At 35.1% G+C, this 25,885-nt stretch overlaps 1 protein-coding gene across 2 annotated transcripts in view; it reads left to right on the top strand.

The window, feature by feature from the left end:
• TRIM33 (tripartite motif containing 33) overlaps positions 1–25,885 on the top strand; it is a 155,719-nt gene that overhangs the window by 104,616 nt on the left and 25,218 nt on the right. For both annotated transcript variants that reach the window (XM_059928378.1, XM_059928372.1), the window contains exons 5-11: positions 12,237–12,353; positions 14,860–14,974; positions 17,034–17,180; positions 17,663–17,780; positions 19,213–19,487; positions 20,096–20,260; positions 23,983–24,183. In XM_059928378.1, coding sequence (XP_059784361.1) covers positions 12,237–12,353; positions 14,860–14,974; positions 17,034–17,180; positions 17,663–17,780; positions 19,213–19,487; positions 20,096–20,260; positions 23,983–24,183 — 1,138 coding nt within the window. The remainder of the gene's footprint in view (positions 1–12,236; positions 12,354–14,859; positions 14,975–17,033; positions 17,181–17,662; positions 17,781–19,212; positions 19,488–20,095; positions 20,261–23,982; positions 24,184–25,885) is intronic.

Genomic DNA, 25,885 nt, shown 5'->3' with positions numbered 1-25,885 from the left:
GACCTATAGACCAAATCCAATCATGCTACCATGGCTTCTCTCTTTACTATGAAGGCAGAGGAGCAGATGAGCAGTTGTGATAGAGGCCTTAGAGTCTGCAAACTTAAAAATATGTACTGTCTGGACCTTTACACGAAAAGTTTGCTGACCTCTGGCCTAGTATAAAATTGCTTTCTTTGAAGGTTCTGTGTGTATTTGAAAAGAATGTATATTGTACTTCAGGTAGTGTTCTACACTCAAGTATAGTAGTCCTCAAGTATGTTGTGTTCTGTCTATAGCCTCAGGTCTTCTGTTTGTTCTTTTACTAAGAGATGTGTTAAAATTTCCAATTATGATTCTCAGTTTCTTAAATTCTTCTTGTTTTATCACTGTTTGCTCTCTATACATTTAAGCTATGTTGTCAGGAACATACTTAAAATGATTTTACTGGTGAATTGAGCCATTTGAGTTGACCTGTCTCTTATGTTAGCCTTGAATTTTGTCTTGTTTGCCAGCTTTCTTTTGGTTAGTGAATTGCATGGTATACCTTTTTCCTTTCATTTTTACTTTCTACTTTGCTGTTATCCTTATGTTCTGGATTTGTTGCTTATGAACGAATATGGTTGGATTTTTCAAAATTAAGCCCAAGAATCTTTATCCTTTAGCTGACTTAGTGACTTAAATGTAATGTAAGTACAGTTGACCATTGAACAACATGGGTTTGAACTGCATAGGTCCGCTTATGCGTGGATATTTTCAATAGTAAATACTACAGTACTGCACAGTCTGGTTGGTTGAATCCCTGCATGCAGAGGTACACTGAATTGGGAGTGCTGACTGTAAGTTATACGCAGATTAACTCCTGCATTATTCAAGGTTCAACTGTACTTATATTTTCATTTAAATCTACCGTTTCATCATTTCTTATTTTCCTTCCCATTTTATTTTTCCTTCTTTTTTTTTCTTCTTTTGGATTGGCTAAGTATTTTTCATAATTCCATTCCCCCCATTTTACTAGCTCCAAAGTTATTCATACTGTTTTTTTCTCTTAATTGTTACTTATCAAAGTCTGTACTTAATATGATCACCCACTGCCTAATAATTTCAGACCACTTTAAAACTTCATTCCCCACCAAAAAACTACTAGAGCCCATCAGTGAGTTCAGTAAAGTTGCAGGGTACAAATTTAATATCAGAAATCTGTTGCACTTCTATACACTAACAACGAACTATCAGAAAGGGAAATTATGGAAACAATCCCATTTATAATCACATTAAAAAGAATAAAATATTTAGAAATAAGCCTACTAAGGAGATAAAAGGCCCGTGCTATAAGGCAGCATTCCCCAACCTTTTTGGCACCAGGGATCAGTTTCATGGAAGACAATTTTCCTCAATCCTGGGCCGGGGGTGGGGGTGGGGTGATGGTTTGGGGATGATTCAAGCCCATTACATTTATTGTGTACTTTATTTCTATTATTATTACATTGTAATATATAATGAAATAATTATACAACTCACCGTAATGCAGAATCAATGGGAGCTCTGAGCTTGTTTTCCTGCAACTAGATGGTCCCATATGGGGGTGATGGGAGACAGTGACACCTGAAGTGTGTTGCTTATGTCCAGTCTACTCTTTAAGATGCAACTTGCCACTTGCCACTCACTGATAGGGCTTTGATATGAGTCTGCAAGCAATTGATTTATTATGGTCTGTGTGCAGTCACACCTCTCTGCTAATGATAATCTGTATTTGCAGCCACTCCCAAGTGCTAGCATCACCACCTCAGCCCCACCTCAGATCATCAGGCATTAGATTCTCAAAAGGAGCACGCAACCTACATCCCTCACGTGTGTAGTTCACAGTAGGGTTCGTGCTCCTGTGAGAATCTAATGCTGCTGCTGATCTGTCAGGAGGTGGAGCTCAGGTGGTAATGTGAGCCATGGGGAGCGGATGTAAATACAGATGAAACTTTGCTCACTCCCCTGCCACTCACCTCCTGCTGTGCGGCCCGGTTGGGGACCGAACCCTGCTATAAGGCACTGGTGAAAGAAATTGAAGAGGATACAAACAGGTGGAAAGGTATACCATGTTCATGGATTGGAAGAGTCAGTACTGTTAAAATGACCATACTACCCAAGGCACTCTAGAGATTCAGTGCGACCCCTATCAAAATACCAAAGATAATTTCCACAGAGTTAACTCGAACAAACAATTTAAAAAATTGTAGGGAAACACAAAAGACCTTGAATAGCCAAAACAATCTTGAGAAAGAACAGAGCTGGAGGTATCACACTCCCTGACTGCAGAGTGTACTACAAAGCTATAGTAATCAAAGCAGCACAAAAACGGACACAGATCAATGGAACAGAATGGCGAGCCCAGAAATCAACCCACACACTTATGGTCAGTTAATCTACGACAAAGCAGGCAAGAATATACAATGGAGAAAAGACTGTCTCTTCAGTAAGTGGTGCTGGGAAAAACTGGACAGCTACATGTAAAGGAATGAAATTAGAACATTCTGTAACACCATGTACAAAAATAAACTCAAAATGGATTAAAGACCTAAATGTAAGACCAAAAACCATAGAACTCCTAGAACAAAACATAGGCAGAACACTCTTTGTTGTAAACTGTAGCAGTATTTCTTTGGATCTGTCTCCTAAGGCAGAGGAAACAAAAGCAAAAATAAACAAATGGGACCTAATTAAATTTAAAAGCTTTTACACAACAAAGGAAACCATCAACAAAACAAAAGGACAACCTCTTGAATGGAAGAAAATATTTGCAAGTTATATGACCGATAAGGGGTTAATGTCCAATATATAAACAGCTCATACCACTCAACATCAAAAAAAAAAAAAAAAACAAGCAATCTGATTAAAAAATGGGCAGAAGACCTGAATAGACATTTTTCCAAAGAGGACATACAGATGACCAACAGGCACATGAAAAGATGCTCAACATCGTTAATCATTAGAGAAATGCAAATCAAAACCACAATAAGATATCACCTCACACCTGTCAGAATGGCTATTATCAAAAAGACTACAAATAATAAATGTTGGTGAGCATGTGGAGAAAAGGGAGCCCTCTTAACACTGTTAGTGGGCATGTAAATTGCTGCAGCCACTTTGGAAAACAGTATGGAGATTCCTCAAAAAAACTAAAAATAGAACTACCATATGATACAGCAGTTCTACTCCTGGGAATATATCTGAAGAAAATGGAAACACTAATTTGGAAAGATACATGCACCCCAGCATTCATAGTAGCATTATTTACAATTGCTAGAGACTTGGAAGCAACCTAAGTGTCCATCAACAGATGAATGGAAAAAGAGGATATAATTGTGTGTGTGTGTGTGTGTGTATACACGCACACACACAGAGGAATATTACTCAGCCATAATAAAGAATGAAATTTTGCGATTTTCAACAACATGGATAGACTTGGAGGGTATTATGCTAAGTGAAGTAGGTCAAACAGAGAAAGACAAATACTGTATGATATCACTTATATGTGGAATCTAAAAATTAAAACAGACCAGTGAATATAACAAAAAAGAAACAGACTCACAGGTATAGAGAACAAACTAGTGGTTATCAGTGAGAAGAGGGAAGTGGGGAGAGGTAATCTAGGCGTAGGGGATTAAGAGGTACAAACTACTAGGTATAAAAGAAATAAGCTACAAGGATATGTTGTACAACACAGGGAGTATAACCAATATTTTATAATAACTAAAGGGAATATAACCTTTGAAAATTGTGAATCACTATGTTGTACACCTGAAACAAAATATTGTACATCAACTGTACCTCAGTTAAAAAATTTTTAAAAACTTTATTCCTCTCTCTCCTTTACTCTCCTTGTAATTATAATGTATTTTAATTCTTTGTTTTCTTACCCCTGTTGAAGACACTATTATTGATTTTATATAGTGTTTTAGATTTATTTCACTTTTTTTTACTCTCTAAAATTGTTTTTTAATTGAAGTATAGTTGATGTACAATATTGTGTAAGTTAAAGGTGTACAATATAGTGTTTCACAGATTTATTCCACTTTTTTTCCCACTTCCTGTTTTTTTCCTTCCACCTTCTCAGACCTTCTACCTTGATTCATCTTCCTTGCCTGAAGTTTATTATTTTTAGAATCTTCACTAAACGTCCCCTGGCAGTGAATTTTGTTTTAGTTTGTCTAAAAATATCTCCATTTTGCTTTCATTTTTTGAAATATATTTTTGCTTTGTATAGCATTTTATGTATAGGTTGTCAATTTTTTTTTTTTTTGTTATTAGCACATTAGTTGTACAAGTACATTGCCTTTTTGCCCTTAAGAGTTCAGCAAACATTCTACCTGTTATTCTTTTGAAGGTAACCTGTCTTCATTTTCTGACTGCTTTTTAGGATTACCTCTTTTGATTTGGTTTTCTCAATCTTTGGACTGTGTCTTTCAATCATTAATCTCACCAAGTAATGCATCTGTTGTGTTCTTGTCTTTCCTTCTGGAACTCTAACATCTGTATGTTAGACTCCCTTGTACCATTCTCCATGTCTCTTAACTTACGTATTTCCCATTTTTTTTTTTTTTTTTTTAGTTCTAAATGTAAAACAGGCATTTTCTTCTGAACAGTCTCAGTTTATGAATATTCTCTTTAGTTATGTTAAGCTTCCATTAAAATCCATTCATTGCACTTAAAAAAATTTAAATCTGTTACTCCCCCTTTTAAAAAAATTTTATTTTGAGATATGAGATATTTTTTTTTGTTTTGAGATTGGCAGGGAGTTGCCCAAAAAAGTTAGAAGTCCTCTGTATTCTTTACCCCATTTAAAAATAGTTGTAGCTTGTGTTTCATTCCTTAAATATAGTAAGTAGAGATATTTTGCTTTTGTTAGTGGGTCTTCTCTTCCTCTTTGTTTTTCTGTTGCTCAAGGTGCTTTGTTTCTTTATATATATATGGCTATTTTAAACTATGAACTTCTCATTTTCCTTGAAAATTATTTATGCACATACTTTGTCTAGAATTACGATGCTTTCTTCAGTAAAGGTTTGAATTTCCTTTTGCCAGTGCATACAAGCACTGCCAGGTTGGGACCATTAAATATCCAGAATGAAGTTGTTTCAGACAACCAGTTGATGTGCACTTTGTCTAAAAATCCACATCGGGTGCTTTATGACTGCTACTTCTAAGGGTTCTTCCCTCTCTTCTTCCACAGCATTATTGTAACTTTCTTCTGGTCCTGTAGAGTTGGTAGAGGAGCAGGTTACTCTTATTACATCCTTACATTGAGCTCATAGCTCCTTTAGATCTCTGCCTTATGGTGGCATAGTTATACACTTGTGAAACCATCATCACAATCAAAATAATGAACATATTTATCATCCCCAAAAGTTTCACCTTCATATATGAAAGCTGTGTTTGCTGTGTAACCAATTCTAGGCTGACAGTTTTCTGTCAGTACTTTAAAGATGTTGCTCTACTCTATTGTGGCTTGCATTGTTTCCATTGAGAAGTCTACTGTTCTATCTTTATTCCTCTGTTCTAATGTATCTTTTTCCCTCTACGAACTTAAAATTTTTTTTCCCCTTATTATTGGCTTTAAGCAGTTTGGAAATAATATACCATTGTGTAATTTTCTTAATGTTTCTTGTGCTTGGAGGATGTTGAGCTTCTTAGATCTATATAGGTTTTATAGTTTTCATCAAATTTGGGAAATTTTACTCCATTGTTATAATTTCTTCCAATATTTTTTCCCTGTTCCCTCTCCATTCCCATTTAGGGATGCCACTCATCCATATATTAGTGTTATTACAGTTGTCCTAAAACTCACTGTTCCTCTTTTGTCCCCTCCCCCAGTTTTTTTCTCTGTTTGATTTCAGATGGGATTAATAGCAGATTAGATGTTACAGAAGAAAAGATTAGTGAATTTGAAGAAAGGCAGCAATATAAAGTTAACAGCCTGTTCTACTAATGAAGTCTTAAGTAACTGAAACATCAGTTGATGTCACTGTGTTCCTTTTGAAATTTAATTAAAGTTGGCTTTTGTTTCTTGTTCTATTTATGTGAGAATCCTGATATCTTCCTGAAGCTTTCTTGAGATTTCTGCCCTTTTGGTTCTCATCATGGTTGCTCAGAGTGCGTGCTCTCTGCAGCTCTTGCTGAACCTTTATGGCATAATCATCTCCCTTTCATATATTGTCTTGAATGAGGAACATAGATAGCCTCATTTAAAAATTCTCAAAAACACTCTTATGAGGTCTTTATATACATTGTAGGCTTTTTGTTGTTGAAGGATTGAAGTTTTTTACTTTAACAATGCAAATCATTTAAAATTATTGCTAAAAATAACAGTGATAACTGGATTTAAGCTCTTACTGTGCTTTAGTGAGCAAAGTACTTATGTTGATTAAGTGCTTTGTGTTGTTTTGATCAATTTATTTCTTGGAATAGTCCTGTAAGATAAATGCGATGAATATTACACATTTTTCTGAAAAACTGAGACATAGAAAGTTGTCCAAATCATCTATTACTGTGCAGACAGTAATAGTACCTAGTCATTAAGTCTTTCTAAAGATTTAATGAGAGAATCCATGTCAGATACTTCACAAAGTGCCTGAAAACAGTAAGTTCTCAAAGCAGGCTAATTGCTGTCATTTCTAGATTGATAAATGCTTAGATAAAATATGATGTTTGGAATTTTTTAAGAGTAATCTTGAGGATAGAGTAGGTGGGTATATTGACAAAATTGGCTATAGATGGATGTTTTTTGCAAGTGGATGATAGGTTCAGTGGGGTTGAATCTGTAGTTTAATATATGCTTGAAAATTTATGTAATTTTATGTAATTCATATTTATGAAATTTTATGGAATAACTGAATTAAGAAAGAAACTGAGTCAGAATTACTACATATCAGCTTTAAAAAATGTTTCCCTAGATAGTCAATTTGGATACAAACTAAGATGATATATTTCCCTAGAAGTGCCAGAGTAAAATCTTATCAATTGTTAAACACTCTGACAGTTACTAAGAATAATGCTGTAATTACTTGGCGAATAGAGTAGCATCCTTGTACAACTCAGAACCTAATAAGACTGTAAATGTGCATTTAAAAGTTACAGTTTGCAGTTAATAGCTAAGTGATTCTCAACTTGAAAAAAAAAATACCCTTTTATTCATTTCCCATACTTATGAGAGCCCTCTCTTCAAAAACTTCTTAGCAAACTACATTAAATAATAATTTATTTCTCAATAAATTATACACACATACACACACACATATATAAGCATGATGATTCTCTCCAAAACATGATAATCAGTGGTATATATGTTATACTGAGTTTCTATAATTCTAGCCAGAAGCACAGAAAGTCTTACTTATAAGGCCCATCATAAGTAAATCATGGGCGTGCATAATTTTTACCTAGACATTTTGAAATACTGAAAATAGCTCAATGTGGCTAAGACTTCCATGTTAAGAATCACTGCTTCATATGCAGGATTAAAATCTAGAAATTGCTTGATATATTTACATATTAACAAAATTATGCTTAATCCATTTATTGGTTATTCTTTCCCCCCATTTCTGAAGTATTTCAACTATTACTTTGATCAGTTCAAAAAAGAAAATTCAGTGTTAGTTTATTCCTTTAGCTAAGATAATCAGAAGTAGCTTGTAGCCAAAACTACTTCCATATTGTTCTTTTGTTTTTCAAGCTCTAGTTAGTATCTTTCTTCTAATAATACAGTTGAAGTTTATTCAAGTGAAAAGAAACAAGCCTGATTATCACTGTTTTATCAGTCTCTTGATGGTTCACTATTATTTATTATCTGAGTCCAGCTTCAGCAAAATGTACAGTGCTCTTTAACATTTGATACCTCCCCTACTCTTCCAGCTTTGTCTTCTTTTCCTTAGCCCTGAAAATGACAGGTGGCCTCAGAACTGTGTTCTTTTGTACATTCAGATTTTTTCCCCCAGTGAAAGCTCTTACCTTCCTCCCAAGTTTGTTTACCGAGAAAGCTCTTACTCATCCTTTGACATCCAGTGCAGATGTCAACTCCTGTATGAGGGGAGGAAAGGACAGACACATACTTTCACCTAGGTGTATCATGGTGTGTTTGCTTGCTACTTGTTCATATGAATACAACAAGACATTTCTAGAAACAGGACTCTGAAACATTTATTTTGAGTTGAGAAAAGAAATAAAATTGTGCAGGGTTAAATTTTATGAATTAAAATTTTGTGAGTTATGATACTAGTTGACCTTTCTGCCAAATGTCTTCTTATTTGCTGACATAATTAAACTCTGGGTCAGAAGATCTTTTCTTCCTCACAATGTAAAGCTTATGTCAAAAGAGTTAGCATGGTAATCTCATATTCCTGCTTCATCTGTACAGATGAAACAAAGTATTTCATTTTGGACACAGAGAATTTATGGTATAGGAAATAAATCAAATGTTATTCCTTCAGTGTTTCTTCAATGAAGGAATAGTCTTTGCTCACCTATGTAACAGTAGAACCTCTTTTAAAAGCCTTTTAAATTAAAATACTCACATGCTTTTGTGCTGTTTAATTAATATATCATACAAGTTATAATGTGCTAGACTTTACATAGTAGACAGGTTTTTTTTTTTGCTTTAAAAATATTCTTAAAAACGTAAAATGATTTGTTATGTGTATTTTACTACAATAAAAAATTCTTAATACACAAAATAAAAACCTCATTAGCCAGCTGTTCTCTATAACAATCCCCCTGTCGCTCTAAACTTTGCCTTCTAATTCTCTCAGTTTTTCCTTTACCTCTTGAACCCCTCCATTTAGCAAACTTTCCTTTTGTTAACAACTTCATAGCCTTTCCTCCTGTATTTACCTTAACTGAGACCTTCACTGAAGGCCCAAACACTAGATGCTTATAGCTTTCCTCTTCATCTCAATTTCTGCTTTTACGTTAATGATTTGTGTCCACAAAGACAATTATAACTTTGTCAGTACCTTGAGCATCTCATTTCCGGTGATCTTTTCTTGACTCTGCCTTAGCTAGGCATTCAGTTTTTAGGTTATACCATGGATGTTACTTTATATGGCTCCAGTTAAACTTTCGAATCACCAAAGATGCTGATCTCTGTGACAGAGTCCATTGTTCAAGTTTGTTTATTCAGCTATACCAATTAGTACCATACCCTGATAACTCATCTGAGCTACTGTCTTAGAGTTCTAGCTAGTCTTCCCCATCTCTCTTCTTCAGATCTTTTATATTTCTCTCTGATGATTTTCCTGGAATGTAAATCTGATTATTACATCTTGGTTGGACTTCTTCAAGGGTTTCCTGTTACTGAAAAACGAAAATCCAAAAATTAGCATGGTATACCCAGCTCTTCACAGTCTGGTTCTGGATTTTATTATTCTCTCACATTCTGATCTTTGCATGGCTTTCTCTAGGTATGTTGAAGTATTTGTTGTTCTCCAAATATGCCTCTGCAGTTAGCATAGGATAATTCTGTTCTGACTTCTCTGTGAAGCATTCCTTGGTGTTGAGGCAGATTTAGACACTGTGTTGTTTTTTTTTTTAATACATCTTTATTGGCGTATAATTGCTTTACAGTGTTGTGTTAGTTTCTGCTGTACAACAAAGTGAATCAGCTATATGTATACATATATCCCCATATCCCCTCCCTCTTGAGCCTCCCTCCCAACCTCCCTATCCCACCCCTCTAGGTTGTCACAAAGCACCAAGCTGATCTCCCTGTGCTATGTGGCTGCTTTTCACTAGCTATCTATTTTACATTTGGTAGTGTATATATGTCCATGCCACTCTCTCACTCTGTTCCAGCTTACCCTTCCCCGTTTCCGTGTCCTCAGGTCCATTCTCTACGTCTGCATCTTTATTCCTGTCCTGCCCCTAGGATCATCAGTATCGTTTTTCTAGATTCCATATATATACGTTAGCATACGGTATTTGTTTTTCTCTTTCTGACTTCCTTCACTCTGTATGACAGACTCTAGGTCCATCCACCTCACTACAAATAACTCAATTTCGTTCCCTTTTATGGCTGAGTAATATTCCATTGTATATATGTGCCACATCTTCTTTATCCATTCATCTGTCGATGGACACTTAGGCTGCTTCCATGTCCTGCCTATTGTAAATAGAGCTGCAATGAACACTGTGGTACATGACTCCTTTTGAATTATGGTTTTCTCAGGGTATATGCCCAGTAGTGGGATTGCTGGGTCATATGGTAGTTATCTTTTTAGTTTTTTAAGGAATCTCCATACTGTTCTCCATAGTGGCTGTATCCATTTACATTCCCACCAACGGTGCAGGAGGGTTCCCTTTTCTCCACACCCTCTCCAGCATTTATCATTTGTAGATTTTTTGGTGATGGTCATTCTGACTGGTGTGAGGTGATACCTCATTGTGGTGTTGATTTGCATTTCTCTAATGATTAGTGATGTTAAGCATCTTTTCATGTGTTTGTTGGCAGTCTGTATGTCTTCCTTGGAGAAAGGTCTGTTTAGGTCTTCTGCCCATTTTTGGATTGGTTTGTTTGTTTTTTTGATACTGAGGTACATGAGCTGTTTGTATATTCTGGAGATTAATCCTTTGTCAGTTGCTTCGTTTGAAAATATTTTCTTCTATTCTGAGGGTTGTTTTTTCATCTTTTTTATGGTTTCCTTTGCTGTGCAAAAGCTTTTAAGTTTCATTAGGTCCCATTTGTTTATTTATGTTTTTATTTCCATTTCTCTAGGAGGTGGGTCAAAAGGATCTTGCTGTGATTTACGTCATAGAGTGTTCTGCCTATGTTTTCCTCTAAGAGTTTTATAGTGTCTGGTCTTACATTTAGGTCTTTAATCCATTTTGAGTTTATTTTTGTGTATGGTGTTCAGGAGTGTTCTAATTTCATTCTTTTACATGTAGCTGTCCAGTTTTCCCAGCACCACTTATTGAAGTGGCTGTCTTTTCTCCATTGTATATTCTTGCCTCCTTTATCAAAGATAAGGTGACCATATGTGTGTGGGTTTATATCTGGGCTTTCTATTGTGTTCCATTGATCTATATTTCTCTTTTTGTGCCAGTACCATACTGTCTTGATTACTGTAGCTTTGTAGTATAGTCTGAAGTCAGGGAGCCTGATTCCTCCAGCTCTGTTTTTCTTTCTCAAGATTGCTTTGGCTCTTCGGGGTCTTTTGTGTTTTCATACAAATTGTAAAAAATTTTTGTTCTAGTTCTGTGAAAAATGCCATTGCTAATTTGATAGGGATCACATTGAATCTGTAGGTTGTTTTGGGTAGTATAGTCATGGTATATCTCTCCATCTGTTTGTATTGTCTTTGATTTCTTTCATCAGAGACACTGTGTTCTTATTGCAGACTATGTACGCCTCCAGTATAGCTCATTTCACAGTGTAGTATCATTTCATATTTGTGCCTATTTATTATGAAAATATGAACAATAATGGATTTTTTTTTACCCATGTATCCCTAGCATATAGAAGAAGCCCTAAAATACTTGTTGACTTAATGAGCAATTTACACAGAGGTAATAAAACTAGCAAAGAAAACCATTCTGCCTTCCTAGCAAACAAAGAACTGTAGTCTTTTACTGTCTAATTTTCACTATTTTAATATTAGCAAATCTTAACATATACCACTTTGTTGACAGAGTTAAAATAAAACTGGTGTTGGTCATATTTTTAATTGATATAACCCTTTTGGAAAAGTTTGACAATATTTACAGTCTAGAACTGAAAAATTATTTCAAGTGGTGATTGCAAAGACAAGATAAAGAATAAAGTCAGATGCAGAGTTGCACATACATTGTGACTGAAAAGACTAAGGAACTAGATATTACAATAGTAGCAATGATTTTATGTTGTCGGAACTGTTGGTGGTTTTCCCACCTTGAAAGTATTTTGTGTAATGTGGTTGTACTTTATGATTTAATATGTATACAACTTACACCAGTATTTAGATTTTTATAAAAATGCAATCCTGAATCAAAACTCTAATTTAAGAGCACTTGAACAGTTTTGAGTAATTTTTTTTGTCTTAATAGTGGCTTCACAGTGTCAGGTTAAGAGGGAAGGGGGATTGGTAGTTAAAAGTTGCTGGTAACATAGAGGGTGTGTGGCCAGCATAGAATGTTGATCATTTAAGTAAGGTTTCCAGATTGACTCATGCAGCAGTTTTTCATTTCCAAATCGTGATCGTAAATTTTCCATTTTAAATGTAATTGTTGTTTTTGTTTTAAAGGTATCAATTTTTAGAAGAAGCTTTTCAAAACCAGAAAGGTGCAATTGAGAATCTACTGGCTAAGCTTCTTGAGAAGAAGAATTATGTTCATTTTGCAGCTACTCAGGTGCAGAATAGGTAAGTGTGTTTCCTTAAAACCATAATTTCAGTTTAAGGATTATTAAACACGATGGGTCCAGTTTAAATTTGTTTTCCTTCTGTAGTATATTAAGCATATATAGAAAACATTCTTTTGGAGGGGTAAATGGTATGTTTGAGTTTGGATTATGATAATTGTTAATTAAAGAGAATTTAATTGCTTCAAATTGTGAATACTCTTTTAGGATACATCTTTGACTGTTTTAAAATTAATATGACTCTAGTCTTTGTCAGCCTTAGTTAAATGTAGAAAAACCAATTAATGTGTAGAGAGTTGAATTATAAAATTTTAACTAGAGACTGTGTGGAAGACAGGAGAGAGTATGAACCGTGGTGGACAAATTAATTTTCCATCTGTAAAACAAACATTAAAAACAGTACTTATCTTACTGGTATTATTATGAGAACACAGTTTCTGGCATATAGTAAACCCTCAAATTGTAGCTGTTGTTATTTTTATCAATAACACTATCAGTTTTTAAAAATCCTATTTTCATTCATTTCTGAATAAACTAAATTTATTCATAAAGCAAGGGGGACTGGGACTTCCCTGGCTGTTCAGTGGTTAAGACTCCATGCTTCCACTGCAGGGGGCACGGGTTCGATCCCTGGTGGGGGAACTAAGATCCTGCATGCCGCAAAGTGGGACTAAGTTCTATAGTGAGTAGGTTAAGAAGATTAGGACTCTTAAAGGAGTCCTTAAAGACAAACACTTGGAGCTGGCATAATTAAAACCCATATATGTTCCTAGAGGTATGAATAGGGTTGATATGTATTTATTCTTCAGATTCACAAATATTGAGACTTCTAGAATATTAAAATTAATTTATGATGATTTAAAATGACACATAGTAAATACTCAAAAAGTATTGAAGATGAATGAATGAATAGTACATTGTATATTATTGATACATTAGAAAATAGTACATTAGACATTAGTAAGAATTTATAACTTTCATCTTAAAAAGTGATACCAGAGGAAAATAAAGGCTCCTCAGAGGTTGTAGATAATATGTAAATATATAGATATACACTAGTCATGGTTAGTTCTCGTGGATATGTCAGGATGTTTTTTATATTGCTGATATATTGTAGATGATATTGGAGAGGATAACTGTCTTCTCATAAATTACAGATGGATGTTCTTTCCAGAGAAAGGGTAGTGAGATAACTCATATGGCAATCCCATATTTTTATACATATATTTTGTATATATGTTCCTGAATCTGTGTAGAGAAGTGAAGTTTATGTGTTACAAGACTGAGAAGGGTTGGGGAGATTATTTCATCTCCAGAAAGCTTAAAAACAAAAAAGTATTAAAGTAATAAAATGTCTATACTTCTCCTGTTAGACAGATTCTTCGATGACCTTTCTCCATTCTTTAATGTACCTTCATTTTTTTTGCTGCCTTCACAATTGAACATATATTATACATGCTTAAATCCAGGGGAGTTTGACTCTGCTTTCAGCATGCTTAATGGTTTCAACCTTTGGCTGAATCGTTTTAAGGTCGTGTGTTCTTACCACTAGTGATCAGCATTCTCATTTTTAAAAATGTCTTCCACTCATTTTAATAAGATAAGGACAAAATTGAGTAAAATTTTTAAATCAGTGCCTGAAGCACAAAGGAGGGAAAACTACATTTTTGACCCGGTGTATTCAAGTTATTCAAATTTGAATTTGGTAAATGAAAGGCAGTTTTAGCAGTTGAAAGTGTCAGTTATAGTTTGTACAGAAGTAGAATGTATAAAAGTTTAAGATTACCATCTTATGATTGTTTGTTAACATTATATGTATTTATACTAGTAGAATTCTTCTCTTCCTATTTTATAAATAGCAAGGTATTGGCTATTTCATACTTACAACCAAAACTTTCATAACTACATGGGAGCTTATACCTGTTTCTAAAACATCTAACAGCTGTTTTTAAAAAAGGAATGAAAATGTTTTATTCCCTTAACCATATACAGTAGGAAATCATTTTGAGAAGAACCTATGGAAGGGGTGTATCTGAATTCACATTTGAAGTAGTTTTAGTGAAACTAAATGCGTCTAAGCTTCCTCTTGTTTCAAAAGATAATAATAGTATTGGTTGCAGCATTTTTTTTTGCACATTGGTTCTGTTTAATCTTAATGCTTCTCAAGAACAATGTGCCATATTTGACACTAACCAGCAATCACTGATGTCAGTTGTTTGTGTATCACATTCATGTCATAGAAACTAAAGGAGATTACCATCTAGATTAATAAACTGTCCTTTATGAACTTAATTTAAAATTAATAAATATTTAATCCATTCTTTGTCTACATACATATCTTGTTTGGACCAAACTGAGTGGTCAGGTCTGCCAAAATATAAGTTGTACATTTGACAAAGGTTTAATTTTACTCGGTTAAGTGCCCAGTTGGATGAATTTCTGTAACAGTTGGTAATTCAGAGACATAGGATAAGTCTATAACCTAATGATGCATTTCTCTTATTCAGGATAAAAGAAGTAAATGAGACTAACAAACGAGTAGAACAGGAAATTAAAGTGGCCATTTTCACCCTTATCAATGAAATTAATAAGAAAGGAAAATCTCTGTTACAGCAGCTAGAGGTATGGTTCAAAGCCAAAATAAAACAAAAACTGCTTCTCTTGCTCTTTAGCTGTTTCTAATGTTTATTGAAAGCTCTTTTAGATTGGTTGGGGGTGGGTATGAAAGTAAAGTCAATTAAAAAATTTTTTTGTGTGTTTTTTGTTGGAAAATAGGCCTTTTTCAAGTTAGTTACTTTGCAGCCCAATTTAACACTTTAGATGTATCAATTAGGAGATAGTGTTGTTCTCTTAGGAATGAAAGAATTATTACTAAAATGTGATATAAATGAAGACAAAGCTGACCTGCCACATTCCCTCTTCTCCTCCCCACAAGATATGTCCTCAATTTAACTTTTACATATGAATGTATATTGGGAGTCTTACTGACTCATGTGTGTTCTTCACTTTATTTTTTAAATGTTCCATAGTTTTGCTAAAAATGTTGCTCATTTTGAAACTTAAACTTTAAATTTACTCATAATTTTGTTATATTAGGTCTTTGTGTTGTATATTGAGATTAATATGTGAATGTAAATTTCTAGATGAGAATCCAGTCAATTTGTGAAATCTAAATTAAGTATTAATCAAAGACTCTACTGACCATAGTTGGCTGGTTCTCAAAATTTTGTGCTTTTAAGTTGGCTTAGATGATACGGGGTTACGTTTAAAGCGCCATTGAATAGTAACAATTTAAATTACATGAATATTTGATTATTTAACTTTTAATTACTATTAATCTCAAATTTTTCATAGGAGATTTTTTTTCTGTTCCATTCCTTCATAGAAAATTGTTGAAATACTAGACACAGTTATATATAAATAAAATAAATGTCAACAGAGAATTATTTCTGAATTTCTGTCTTTTGAAATACATCTTGCCATTGAGACACAATTGTGAAATTAAAAGTACTCTCACACATATTGTTAAATTTTGAGGTCTCTTGCTACTGTTGTATATCCAGCCGAGTTGCAGTTAACCCTAATAGATTTTTGTTTTCAGAAGGACCTTGTAAATGGAGAGCATGAGCAAGCAATTATTTTTGATACCTTTTAATTTACAGTAAATACATTTTAATTATAGGTCTAAAGTAATGTTCTGAAACCATTTCAAGAACTTTTGAATTAAAAGATGCCTCTTAATGCTAAAATATACACAAATACCTACTGATAAATCTGCCACATATTTCTAACATGCTAATGATTTAAGCAGTAGATGTTTTCTAGTGCACTGTGTTTCTAAACTTTGTAAGATAGAGGTTTTCCTATAAGCTTTATAAAAGGGATGATTTCCAGGGAAGTTGTAAATGAAACTTCTGTCATTTGAATATTTTTATCCATTGATTTACATTATAAAATGAGTAACTTATTTCCTTAGGGAAAAAATTGTTCAGTAAACCCAGTTGAGTCAGTTTTGTAAGAAAGTGGTTAAGAATGAAGAGGCAAGTTGTTCAGTATGCTGAATGTCAAAGGACATAGGATATCACTTGTCCCTTCTGGGAATTTTTGTTCCCAGAAAGCAGTTTATTTTTCCTTTGCAGCACTTTCCTTCCACCCTCGCTTACTCCCTTGTTCTTTATGAACTTTTGTCATATAAGAAGCTTCCCTAGCTCTACTCTTAGAGCTCTGGAATTCATCTTTCTCCTTTTGTCTTAAATGTTGAAAATAAGAGATTTTAACTCCAGCCTCATGCCATGCACCACAGAATTTTCTTTGGCCTGAGAAGTGTGTTAAGATCATATAAAATTATTTCTAAAGGTCAGCTCATATGTCATAGGCTCTATATATTAGATTAGCCTAATAGACACTATTTTTAACAAAGGCTCTTCATCTTCTGAAGGAAAGGGGAGATATCACTAACATTAATTTCTGTATGTGGAATGTCTACTTTGGACTATAGAACTAACTTTTGGTCCCACTTTTGTTAGTGACTTTTTCCTTGATCATAGACTCATTAAATAATGAACTTATTAAGTTATCCCATTTTTAAAAAGAAATACAGGTATTGTGTTCACTTGCAATAGAAATTATGAGTTGATTTTTTTATACAGAATTCTTCAGTGAACCTCTTGTTCTGTTTCAGAATGTTACAAAAGAAAGACAGATGAAGTTACTACAGCAACAGAACGACATCACAGGCCTTTCCCGGCAGGTGAAGCATGTTATGAACTTTACAAACTGGGCAATTGCTAGTGGTAGCAGCACGGCACTACTGTACAGCAAGCGACTGGTGAGACACATAGTATCTTATTTTTCTTTAAATTGACTTTATTAAGATATTATTTACATTCAGTGAACTGCACCTGTTTAAAGTATAGACTTTGAATTTTAGTAAAAGTTATCACCATCACATCAAAATACAGAAAATTTCCGTCACCCACAAAAGTTTTCTTATTTTTCTCTATCCCTGGCCTTGGGCAACCATTAGTCTGATTTCTCTCATTTTCTAGAATTTCATATAAATGGAATCATACAGTAAGTCTTGAGTCAATCATAGGTTTTGGAGCTACCTAGTAGTATAATGTAGTTTATCACCAGAAATGGCAGAAGTTCAAGCATGTGCCTTCGATTGCTAATATCGTTTTTTAAACACTGATACTATCTCATCTGAGATGGACACTGTGGGGCTACATGAGCTTTCATGTCTTTATCTTGTATGTTTTCTCAAGTGATATTTAATTTTAAGACTAATGTGAATTTTTTCCCTTTTAGATTACTTTTCAATTGCGCCATATTTTGAAAGCACGGTGTGATCCTGTCCCTGCTGCTAATGGAGCAATACGTTTCCATTGTGATCCCACCTTCTGGGCAAAGAACGTAGTCAATTTAGGTGAGAAATAATTCGTTTTATGGCTATAACTTGGAACACTGAATTAGGAGGAGAAAGCATCTACAACAAATTTTAGATACTTAAAGTTTTTAAACTTCATTCTAACATGTAAACTTTTTGGAAAATATGTTCTTCATTGGAAACTTACTTCAGCTATGTTCATTACATCTTTAAGAATGTTGAGGGTCTCCTCTGTATAGTTTTTTAAATTATGTATCATTTCTAACTTTTTCCCCACATCTTTTAAAATTGATATTCACTGTTAAATATGAGAAACTTACCAAATGGGTCTTTAGTCTTTGGAAGAATTTCTTACATGCTTAGTAGCTTATGTATTAATTGTACAAAATTGCCCACTTGAGGAGGACCTCCATCCAGTATGCTGGTGTGTCCGAATGCCATGTTCTGAGGAATGTTTGAAAGATAAGAGCAGCTCTTTTCACATGGAAGACAAATGGTCTTTGCATTTGTTACTCCACAGTGTGGACCTAAGGGCCTTAGGTGAAAGTTACAGATAGGCATACAAAACCAGCTCAATTTAAAGTAAAACAAAACCCCCCAAAACTAACCAACAATTAGAGCTGTCTACAGATTGATTAAACTCATTTTCAGAATACTCCAAGTCCTCACCATTGGAAGCTGTAAAAGCAGAGGTGGGTGGCCTTTTGTAAAAAAATGTAATCTTTGTGTATATTCGTTTGGCTATACCTTTAGATCAGGCATCGGCAAACTATTTTTGTGTGACGTGGTACCTAAGTTTGGTTTTTACGTTTTAAAGGGTTGTAAAAGCAAACAAGTTAAAAACAAAGAGTATACGACAGATTTTATGTGGCCTGCAAAGCCTAAAGTATCTGGCTTCTTACAGGAAAAAGGTTTGCGAACTCTACCTTAGACCAAACCTTACTAAAATTTGCCTTCTATCTCTAGAAAGTACCTGGCTCTGTAAAAAGGAAGGAGAATTTGTCATCTCCAAGGGTATAAGTAGTTTAAAACATTCAACATTTCCACAGAAGACAGTTTTGTAGCAATATAGTACTCTGCCCTGCACATTTTGACCATCCAAAGGCAGGTGGAATCAGTATTAGCAATCTTGAGTATCCTTGAATCTTCTCAGGGGAGAGATGATTTAGACTGCCTAGATGGGCCTCCTCTAATACTGTCTCTTTCAGCTCTTTAATTTTCTGTACATCTGTGTCAAAAATAAGGGCAGATAATATATTATTCTGAGTAATCAAAAGTCAGTTAATTGGCTTTGGACTATGTTAGGTTTCTGATCTTCATCATCTTTAAACCTAGCTCCCATCCCTGCTGTGCTGTTGGAAAATTTGAGTGGTGATAGTTGTCAGAGGAAAGAGGAAAATATAATGATTAACCCACAAAGTAGATGTTAGTTGATTACATGCAAATTATTCTCATTTTTTAAATCCTTCAGGTAATCTAGTAATAGAGAGTAAACCAACTCCTGGTTATACTCCTAATGTTGTAGTTGGGCAAGTTCCGCCAGGGACAAACCACATTAGTAAAACCCCTGGACAGATTAACTTAGCACAGCTTCGACTCCAGCACATGCAACAACAAGTGTATGCACAGAAACATCAGCAGTTGCAGCAGATGAGGATGCAGCAGCCACCTGCACCTGTACCAACAACAACAGCAACAACACAGCAGCACCCTAGACAAGCAGCCCCTCAGATGTTACAACAACAGGCGAGTATTATTATATCACTGCACTATTGATATAAATTATGAAGACCTCGAGACTACACTCTGTCCTATATAGATGAGTTACACATTTCAAAGTTACTGATGGGGACAGAGCTCAAAGGTCAGTTTAAACATTTGCCCTTGGGTATGACAGGGATGTGGGGGAGGTGTGAGGAAGGACAAGAAGTAAATACTTATGATGGGAAACAAAATTAACTCACTAGTACTGTGGAGGTATACACGTTTTTATCCCTCTATACCAGATCTTTTTTGTTTAAACGTGGTTTTGGGCCAAAGAGCCATGTTGTTTCCTCCTGAGATCTGACACGTTCTTTAGGCTTTTGTTCAAATCATTCCCATCCCTGTATCTTTCCTGCTCTCTCCCATCCAAATCAAAACTATTAATCCAGGGTTGATTAAGTTAATGCTGATAGGCTTTAAAACGCACATATACTGAGAGAAGGAGATTGGGGCAAGAGATGAGGAAAATGACTTACACTTTTTACTTTATGCCCTTCTATCCTGACAAAATTATTCTTATCATAACGTTTTATAATTGAAAGATAAATTTATAAATATTATTACATAAATGCAATTTCTGCCTTTTGCAGCCTCCAAGATTGATCAGTGTGCAAGCAATGCAAAGAGGCAACATGAACTGTGGAGCTTTCCAAGCCCATCAGATGAGATTGGCTCAGAATGCTGCCCGAATACCAGGGATACCCAGGCACAGTGGCCCTCAGTATTCCATGATGCAGCCACACCTCCAAAGACAAGTATGCCTAGAGTTCCATTTGTAAGAATCATATAATTTTAAAACTAAAAGACAACAGTTTTCTTAATCAGTTGTGGGGTGGAGGGAGGGGTGGTCATTGATACGTTTGAGAATTTGATTAATGCTATGTATCTTCTTGTCCCAGAAAAATACACATAAAATTTTTATTAAATTTTTTTTTCACATCTTTATTGGATAATTGCTTTACAATGTTGTGTTAGTTTCTGCTGTACAACACAGTGAATCAGCTATATGTATACATATATCTCCATATCCCGTCCTCTTGAGCCTCCCTCCCACCCTTCCTATCCCACCCTTCTAGGTCGTCACAAAGCACCGAGCTGATCTCCCTGTGCTATGCAGCAGCTTCCCACTAGCCATCCATTTTGCATGTGGTAGTGTATATATGTCAGTGCTACTCTCTCACTTCATCCCAGCTTCCCACCCCCAACCCTGCCGTGTCCTCAAGTCCATTCTCTACATCTGCATCTTTATTCCTGCCCTGCCACTAGGTTCGTCAGTACCGTTTTTTTAGGTTCCATATGTATGTGTTAGCATATGCTATTTGTTTTTCTCTTTCTGACTTACTTCACTCTGTACAACAGACTCATACAGACTTCATCCACCTCACTACAAATAACTCAATTTCGTTCCTTTTTATGGCTGAGTAATATTCCATTGTATGCGTGTGCCACATCTTCTTTATCTATTCATCTGTCGATGGACATTTAGGTTGCTTCCATGTCCTGGCTATTGTAAATAGTGCTGCAGTGAACATTGTGGTACATGACTCTTTTTGAATTATGGTTTTCTCAGGGTATATGCCCAGTAGTGGGATTGCTGGGTCATATGGTGGTTCTATTTTTAGTTTTTTAAGGAACCTCCCTACTCTTCTCCATAGTGGCTGTATCTCTTTACATTCCCACCAACAGTACAGGAGGGTTCCCTTTTCTCCACACCCTTTCCAGCATTTATTGTTTGTAGATTTTTTGATGATGGCCATTCTGACCAGTGTGAGGTGATACCTCATTGTGGTTTTGATTGGCATTTCTCTAATGATTAGTGATGTTGAGCATCTTTTCATGTGTTTGTTGGCAATCCGTATGTCTTCTTAGGAGAAATGTCTAAATTTTTATTAAATTTTAACAGTTTCTTTGATGTCATTAAACCCATTGTATACTTTGGGTTGAGAATCTCTGATCTAGTCCAACCAATTCATTTTACAGAAGTGAAAAACAAAGGAGCTTGTTATGTACCCACAATCATAAGAGACAATGGTAGAATTAAGATTAAAACTTTAATTTCCTAAAATTGTTCCTCTGCTCTTTTAATGTGACATTTTGACTTTTTTTTTTTCTCTTCACTCAGTATTGTTCCTTTTAGGATAGATATACCTACTCTTAAAAATAAGTGTGTTTAGAGGCATGTTTTCTAATCTTTGCTTGAATAGTAGATTATATTTGTATAGGAGGTATGAGTATAAAATTGAGGCTACTTTTGCATAGGATTTCTAGTTATATAAAAAATAAAGGTCATTTTATAATTGTCAGAGTGATGTTTCTCAAAGCATGATTTAAAGACCATCAGAATGACTGGGGTACCATGTCTGAAACAGATTCTGAACCATATCCACTGAATCAAAATTTCCAGGAGGAGAGTACTCATAAATATGTGAACTTTTACTGACTCAGATCGATCTGCATACTGAAGTCCTAGATGAGCAATCCTTCAACTTTTTGGCCCAATTACCTCCAGAAAGACTTTTGAAAAATACACACTCCCTCACATTTGAAGGTTGACATTTAAAACTTCCATTACAAGTTTAAGTTTAAATAGTTGCAAAGGACATACTGTTTAGCATATTGTAAATATTGACATTATAAAGTAAAACCCTTACATTTTTCTTGTAAGTGGATCCACTGGAGTCCCAAATACAGAGGCAAGTTCTTTTTTGAAAGTCAAAATTATATACTCCCTTTTCCCCATGGACTTGAATTTCTGTTCTACTTTTACAGAATTTTATCTTAATATATTTAAGATATAGATTTAAGATATTCACAAATCTGATAGACTTGTGAATCAGTTTGTTGTAATTTTCTGCTGGAAAGATGTCTGTTGCAATTTGAAAATTCTTAAATTTCCAGTTTATAATGCAGTTATTAAGCTTTAAAACTTTTTCTTTAGACCAAATTTTCATTACAGTTACTCCTATACAGTTGTTTAAACAATATATTTACATGGTTTAAGATTATTAGGAAACAAAAATAAAATTCTTTTAAATATACATTTCTTTATTAGATACATGGAGCCTTGCCCCTTCCTTCATTTATGCACGTTTGTATGTCTGTTACCTTGTAACAGTAATAGAGTAAGTCAGAATTCAACGCCGATTTTTATTACTAGTTTTTTTGTTGTTGTTGTTTTCATGTGATGCTCAGGAAACTTGTTCACAAAAATATGTATCTGGGAATTCAAAACGAGTTTTAAAATCTTTTTTTATCAGTTGACAACTTCTTCAGGTCTTTCTTTGTTTTTGTTGATCACCAAGTATCGGAACCCACTCAGAGATTACCCAGGTTTCAGAGTCAGGCACTTTGTCAGCAACTTGACACCTTTATTTTCAACTGTACCTTTGTCTGTCTCTTCAGGAGATTTTTTGTTTGTTTTGTTTTTCACCCTGGGGCAATATGCTAGATAAGATTGGGAATGAGTTAGAGATACGCTGTTTTGTATTTTGTTTTTGGAGAAGGGCAGTTGTGAAAGAAGTAGTTGGAAAAAAGAACTCACAGACCATGGCACATTCATAGGTAAATTGGGTTTTCTTCAGGAAAAAAGTATATATGAAGGTCGACTATCTAGACTTTAATTTCCTTAAAAATATTCACATACCCATGTACCCCTTAGTGTACTTGGAAAGCCTTCAAGTATTACCAGGGGGCAGGTACACCCTTTGGAAAAGTGCAGAAGCTACATAATCGGATTAACCAACCATCTCAGAACATTGTCCTTAGACTTTTGGGCCCCTACAGAAATCACTGAATGTTAGAATTTTAAGTTTTTAAATACTTCAAATGATTTATATGTGTATAGTAATTTATTTCCCAAATATTTTAATCTATGTACTATCTTAAATGATCCTCATAACACTCCTCATAAAGACAGGTATCCATTTTCATTCGTCATTATCCACATTTCTAAATTACCAAGATTGTGATTTGGCCTAAAATCACGTAGTATTAAGAGTCAGGAATTGATACCACGTTTCCATTTGTAAATTCGTTGTTCTTTCTACCATATCAGTTACATAATACACAATTATACAATTAATTATTTTTATTTTAAAAAGGCAGAAGTGTCAAAGTAAAATATAGGCAGAAGAGTGGCTTTCCTGGTCTGATGTTTGAAAACTTCAGGGGCTTCCAGATCATCTATTTATATATATCTTTGTTATGAAGTAAAATCATATCACCAGTCTGACAGGGTACAATTATTGGCAAGTCTATTTTTTTTCTAAATACTACACAAAAATGAATAGAAAAATGATAAGTTTGAATTTTATTTTTCCTGCATAAGTTTGAGAGGGCCTACTTCTTTGTCTCTCAGCCACAGGTATCAAACTCTGAACTTGTGTATCCTTCCTAAACTGAAACTTGTTGTCAAGGTATTGTTCATATTTGGATATCCTGGCAGATCAAGTAATGATAACATCTTTTTTCCTAACAGCACTCAAACCCAGGGCATGCTGGACCCTTTCCTGTTGTGTCGGTGCACAACAACCCAGTCAATCCAACCAGCCCTACTACAGCTACTATGGCAAATGCAAATCGAGGTCCCACCAGCCCATCTGTTACAGCAATAGAACTAATTCCCTCAGTTACCAATCCAGAAAACCTTCCGTCTCTGCCAGATATTCCACCCATACAGGTTTGTATTTAAGTTGAGTGAGAGATTTAAAACCTTGTGTTAATTAGGGACTTAGAGTATATATTTCTGGTTGTTTTTGTTTCTTTTAATTCAGGAGCAATATTTTTTTTGAAATTTCCAAAAAGTAGAGTATAAATAATTTGAATTTTAAAAAGTTCTGTGTACTAAAACTAGCACTCCTCAGTATTTTAAAGCTACAGAGTGTCAGCTTTGCTGATCTTTCTGTCATCTGCTAGCAGGCAAACTTTGTGTTAAATGAAACACTTCTGATGTAGGTTTAGATCCAGAGAGGAGGCCCAGTACCAAAATACAGTTAAATTTTTGTCAGTCTTCTGTTAGGTGCAAAAGGGGTAGTCAACCCCGGGTGCAAACAGGTTGGACTGAGAAAGGAAGAGGTTGGAAGGTCTAGATATTAGGCATGTGGCGGAGGGGGGAGGGGGGGTGTATACTGAGAGAGGAAGTAATAATGAGGAGTAGAAGACGGAATGGGAAAGGCCTCTGAGCTGTTTTGTCCCTTTCACCTGTAGCGTTTTCCTGAAGAAAAATATCATTCAGTGCCTTCGGAAATTTCATAAATTCATTTGAATTAGAAGCATTTTATTTTTAAATGTAAATATAAAACTTGAAGGTTGTACTGGGTCATTTCAAGCATTGTATGAGTTATTCAGAGTCGGGTCACCATGGGAGCAAGGAGCAGTGAAATTACCAAGACACTAGGACCCATGACTCTCTACTCTTCATTGCGGTGTGGAGGCTTCTCACTGCAGTGGCTTCTCTTGTTTCGGAGCACGGGCTCTAGGTTCACGGGCTTCAGTAGTTGGCGGCACACGTGGGCTTCAGTAGTTGTGGCACACGGGCTTACTTGCTCTGTGGTATGTGGGATCTTGCCATACCAGGGATCGAACACGTGTCCCCTGCCAATGCAGGCAGATTCTTAACCACTGTGCCACCAGGGAAGTCCCTGTAGTGGTGTTGAGAGTACTGGATTACTGTATAGAATGGGAAATTTGGAATATATCAATAAAAAGTAAAATTTATAAGTTGTAAGCTTATAATTTATAAACTTTCAGTTTAATGCTTGAAATCATCTCATATGATATATCCCTATTTCATGGAAGAGAGTAAGGGTGGTTAGTGACTTTCTCAGTGTCACCCAGTAAATGGGTAAGTTGGAATTCAAAGCCCAGCTCCTGATTACTAAACTGAGAAAGTCCAGTTCTCTCCCCACTTCTGTCCATAGAGATAGCAAGGAGGTGGTGTGAGATCGTAGGCCTGGAAAGGTAGAGTATTAAGGGCCTTTGGGCAACCAGAGAGAGGTAGGTACAGTATTAAAGGAGTCATTTAAGTTTTACTAAGCACTCCATGCTAAAGTGCCTGGGCATTGAAGATAAAAAGAAACAAGACTTTGTTCCAATTCTTAAGAAACTTTCAAAGGGAAAAGAAAGGTTGCTTATGTCAAACTTAACATAATCTGCAAGGGCCACTCTCACAGAGAGCAGGTAGAGGAAGGATGGGTGCTCCACATCTTTGAAAAGCTGGGCATCATAAGGGAAATGGGTCCTTATTAGATTTTCCTTGTCATCTTTTGCAGAAGAACTTTGAAATCAAGACAAGAAGCTCCAGAATATATCCCCTCCCATCTTTAGTTTTTTAAGGTGGGGTAGAAGGAGCAGAATCCATACCTTCTCTTATGAACCTCCTC

Source organism: Balaenoptera ricei, chromosome 1 (genome assembly GCF_028023285.1).
Source record: "Balaenoptera ricei isolate mBalRic1 chromosome 1, mBalRic1.hap2, whole genome shotgun sequence".
Taxonomy (NCBI): Eukaryota; Metazoa; Chordata; class Mammalia; order Artiodactyla; family Balaenopteridae; genus Balaenoptera; species Balaenoptera ricei.
This window is presented reverse-complemented; position numbering and strand designations above follow the sequence as displayed.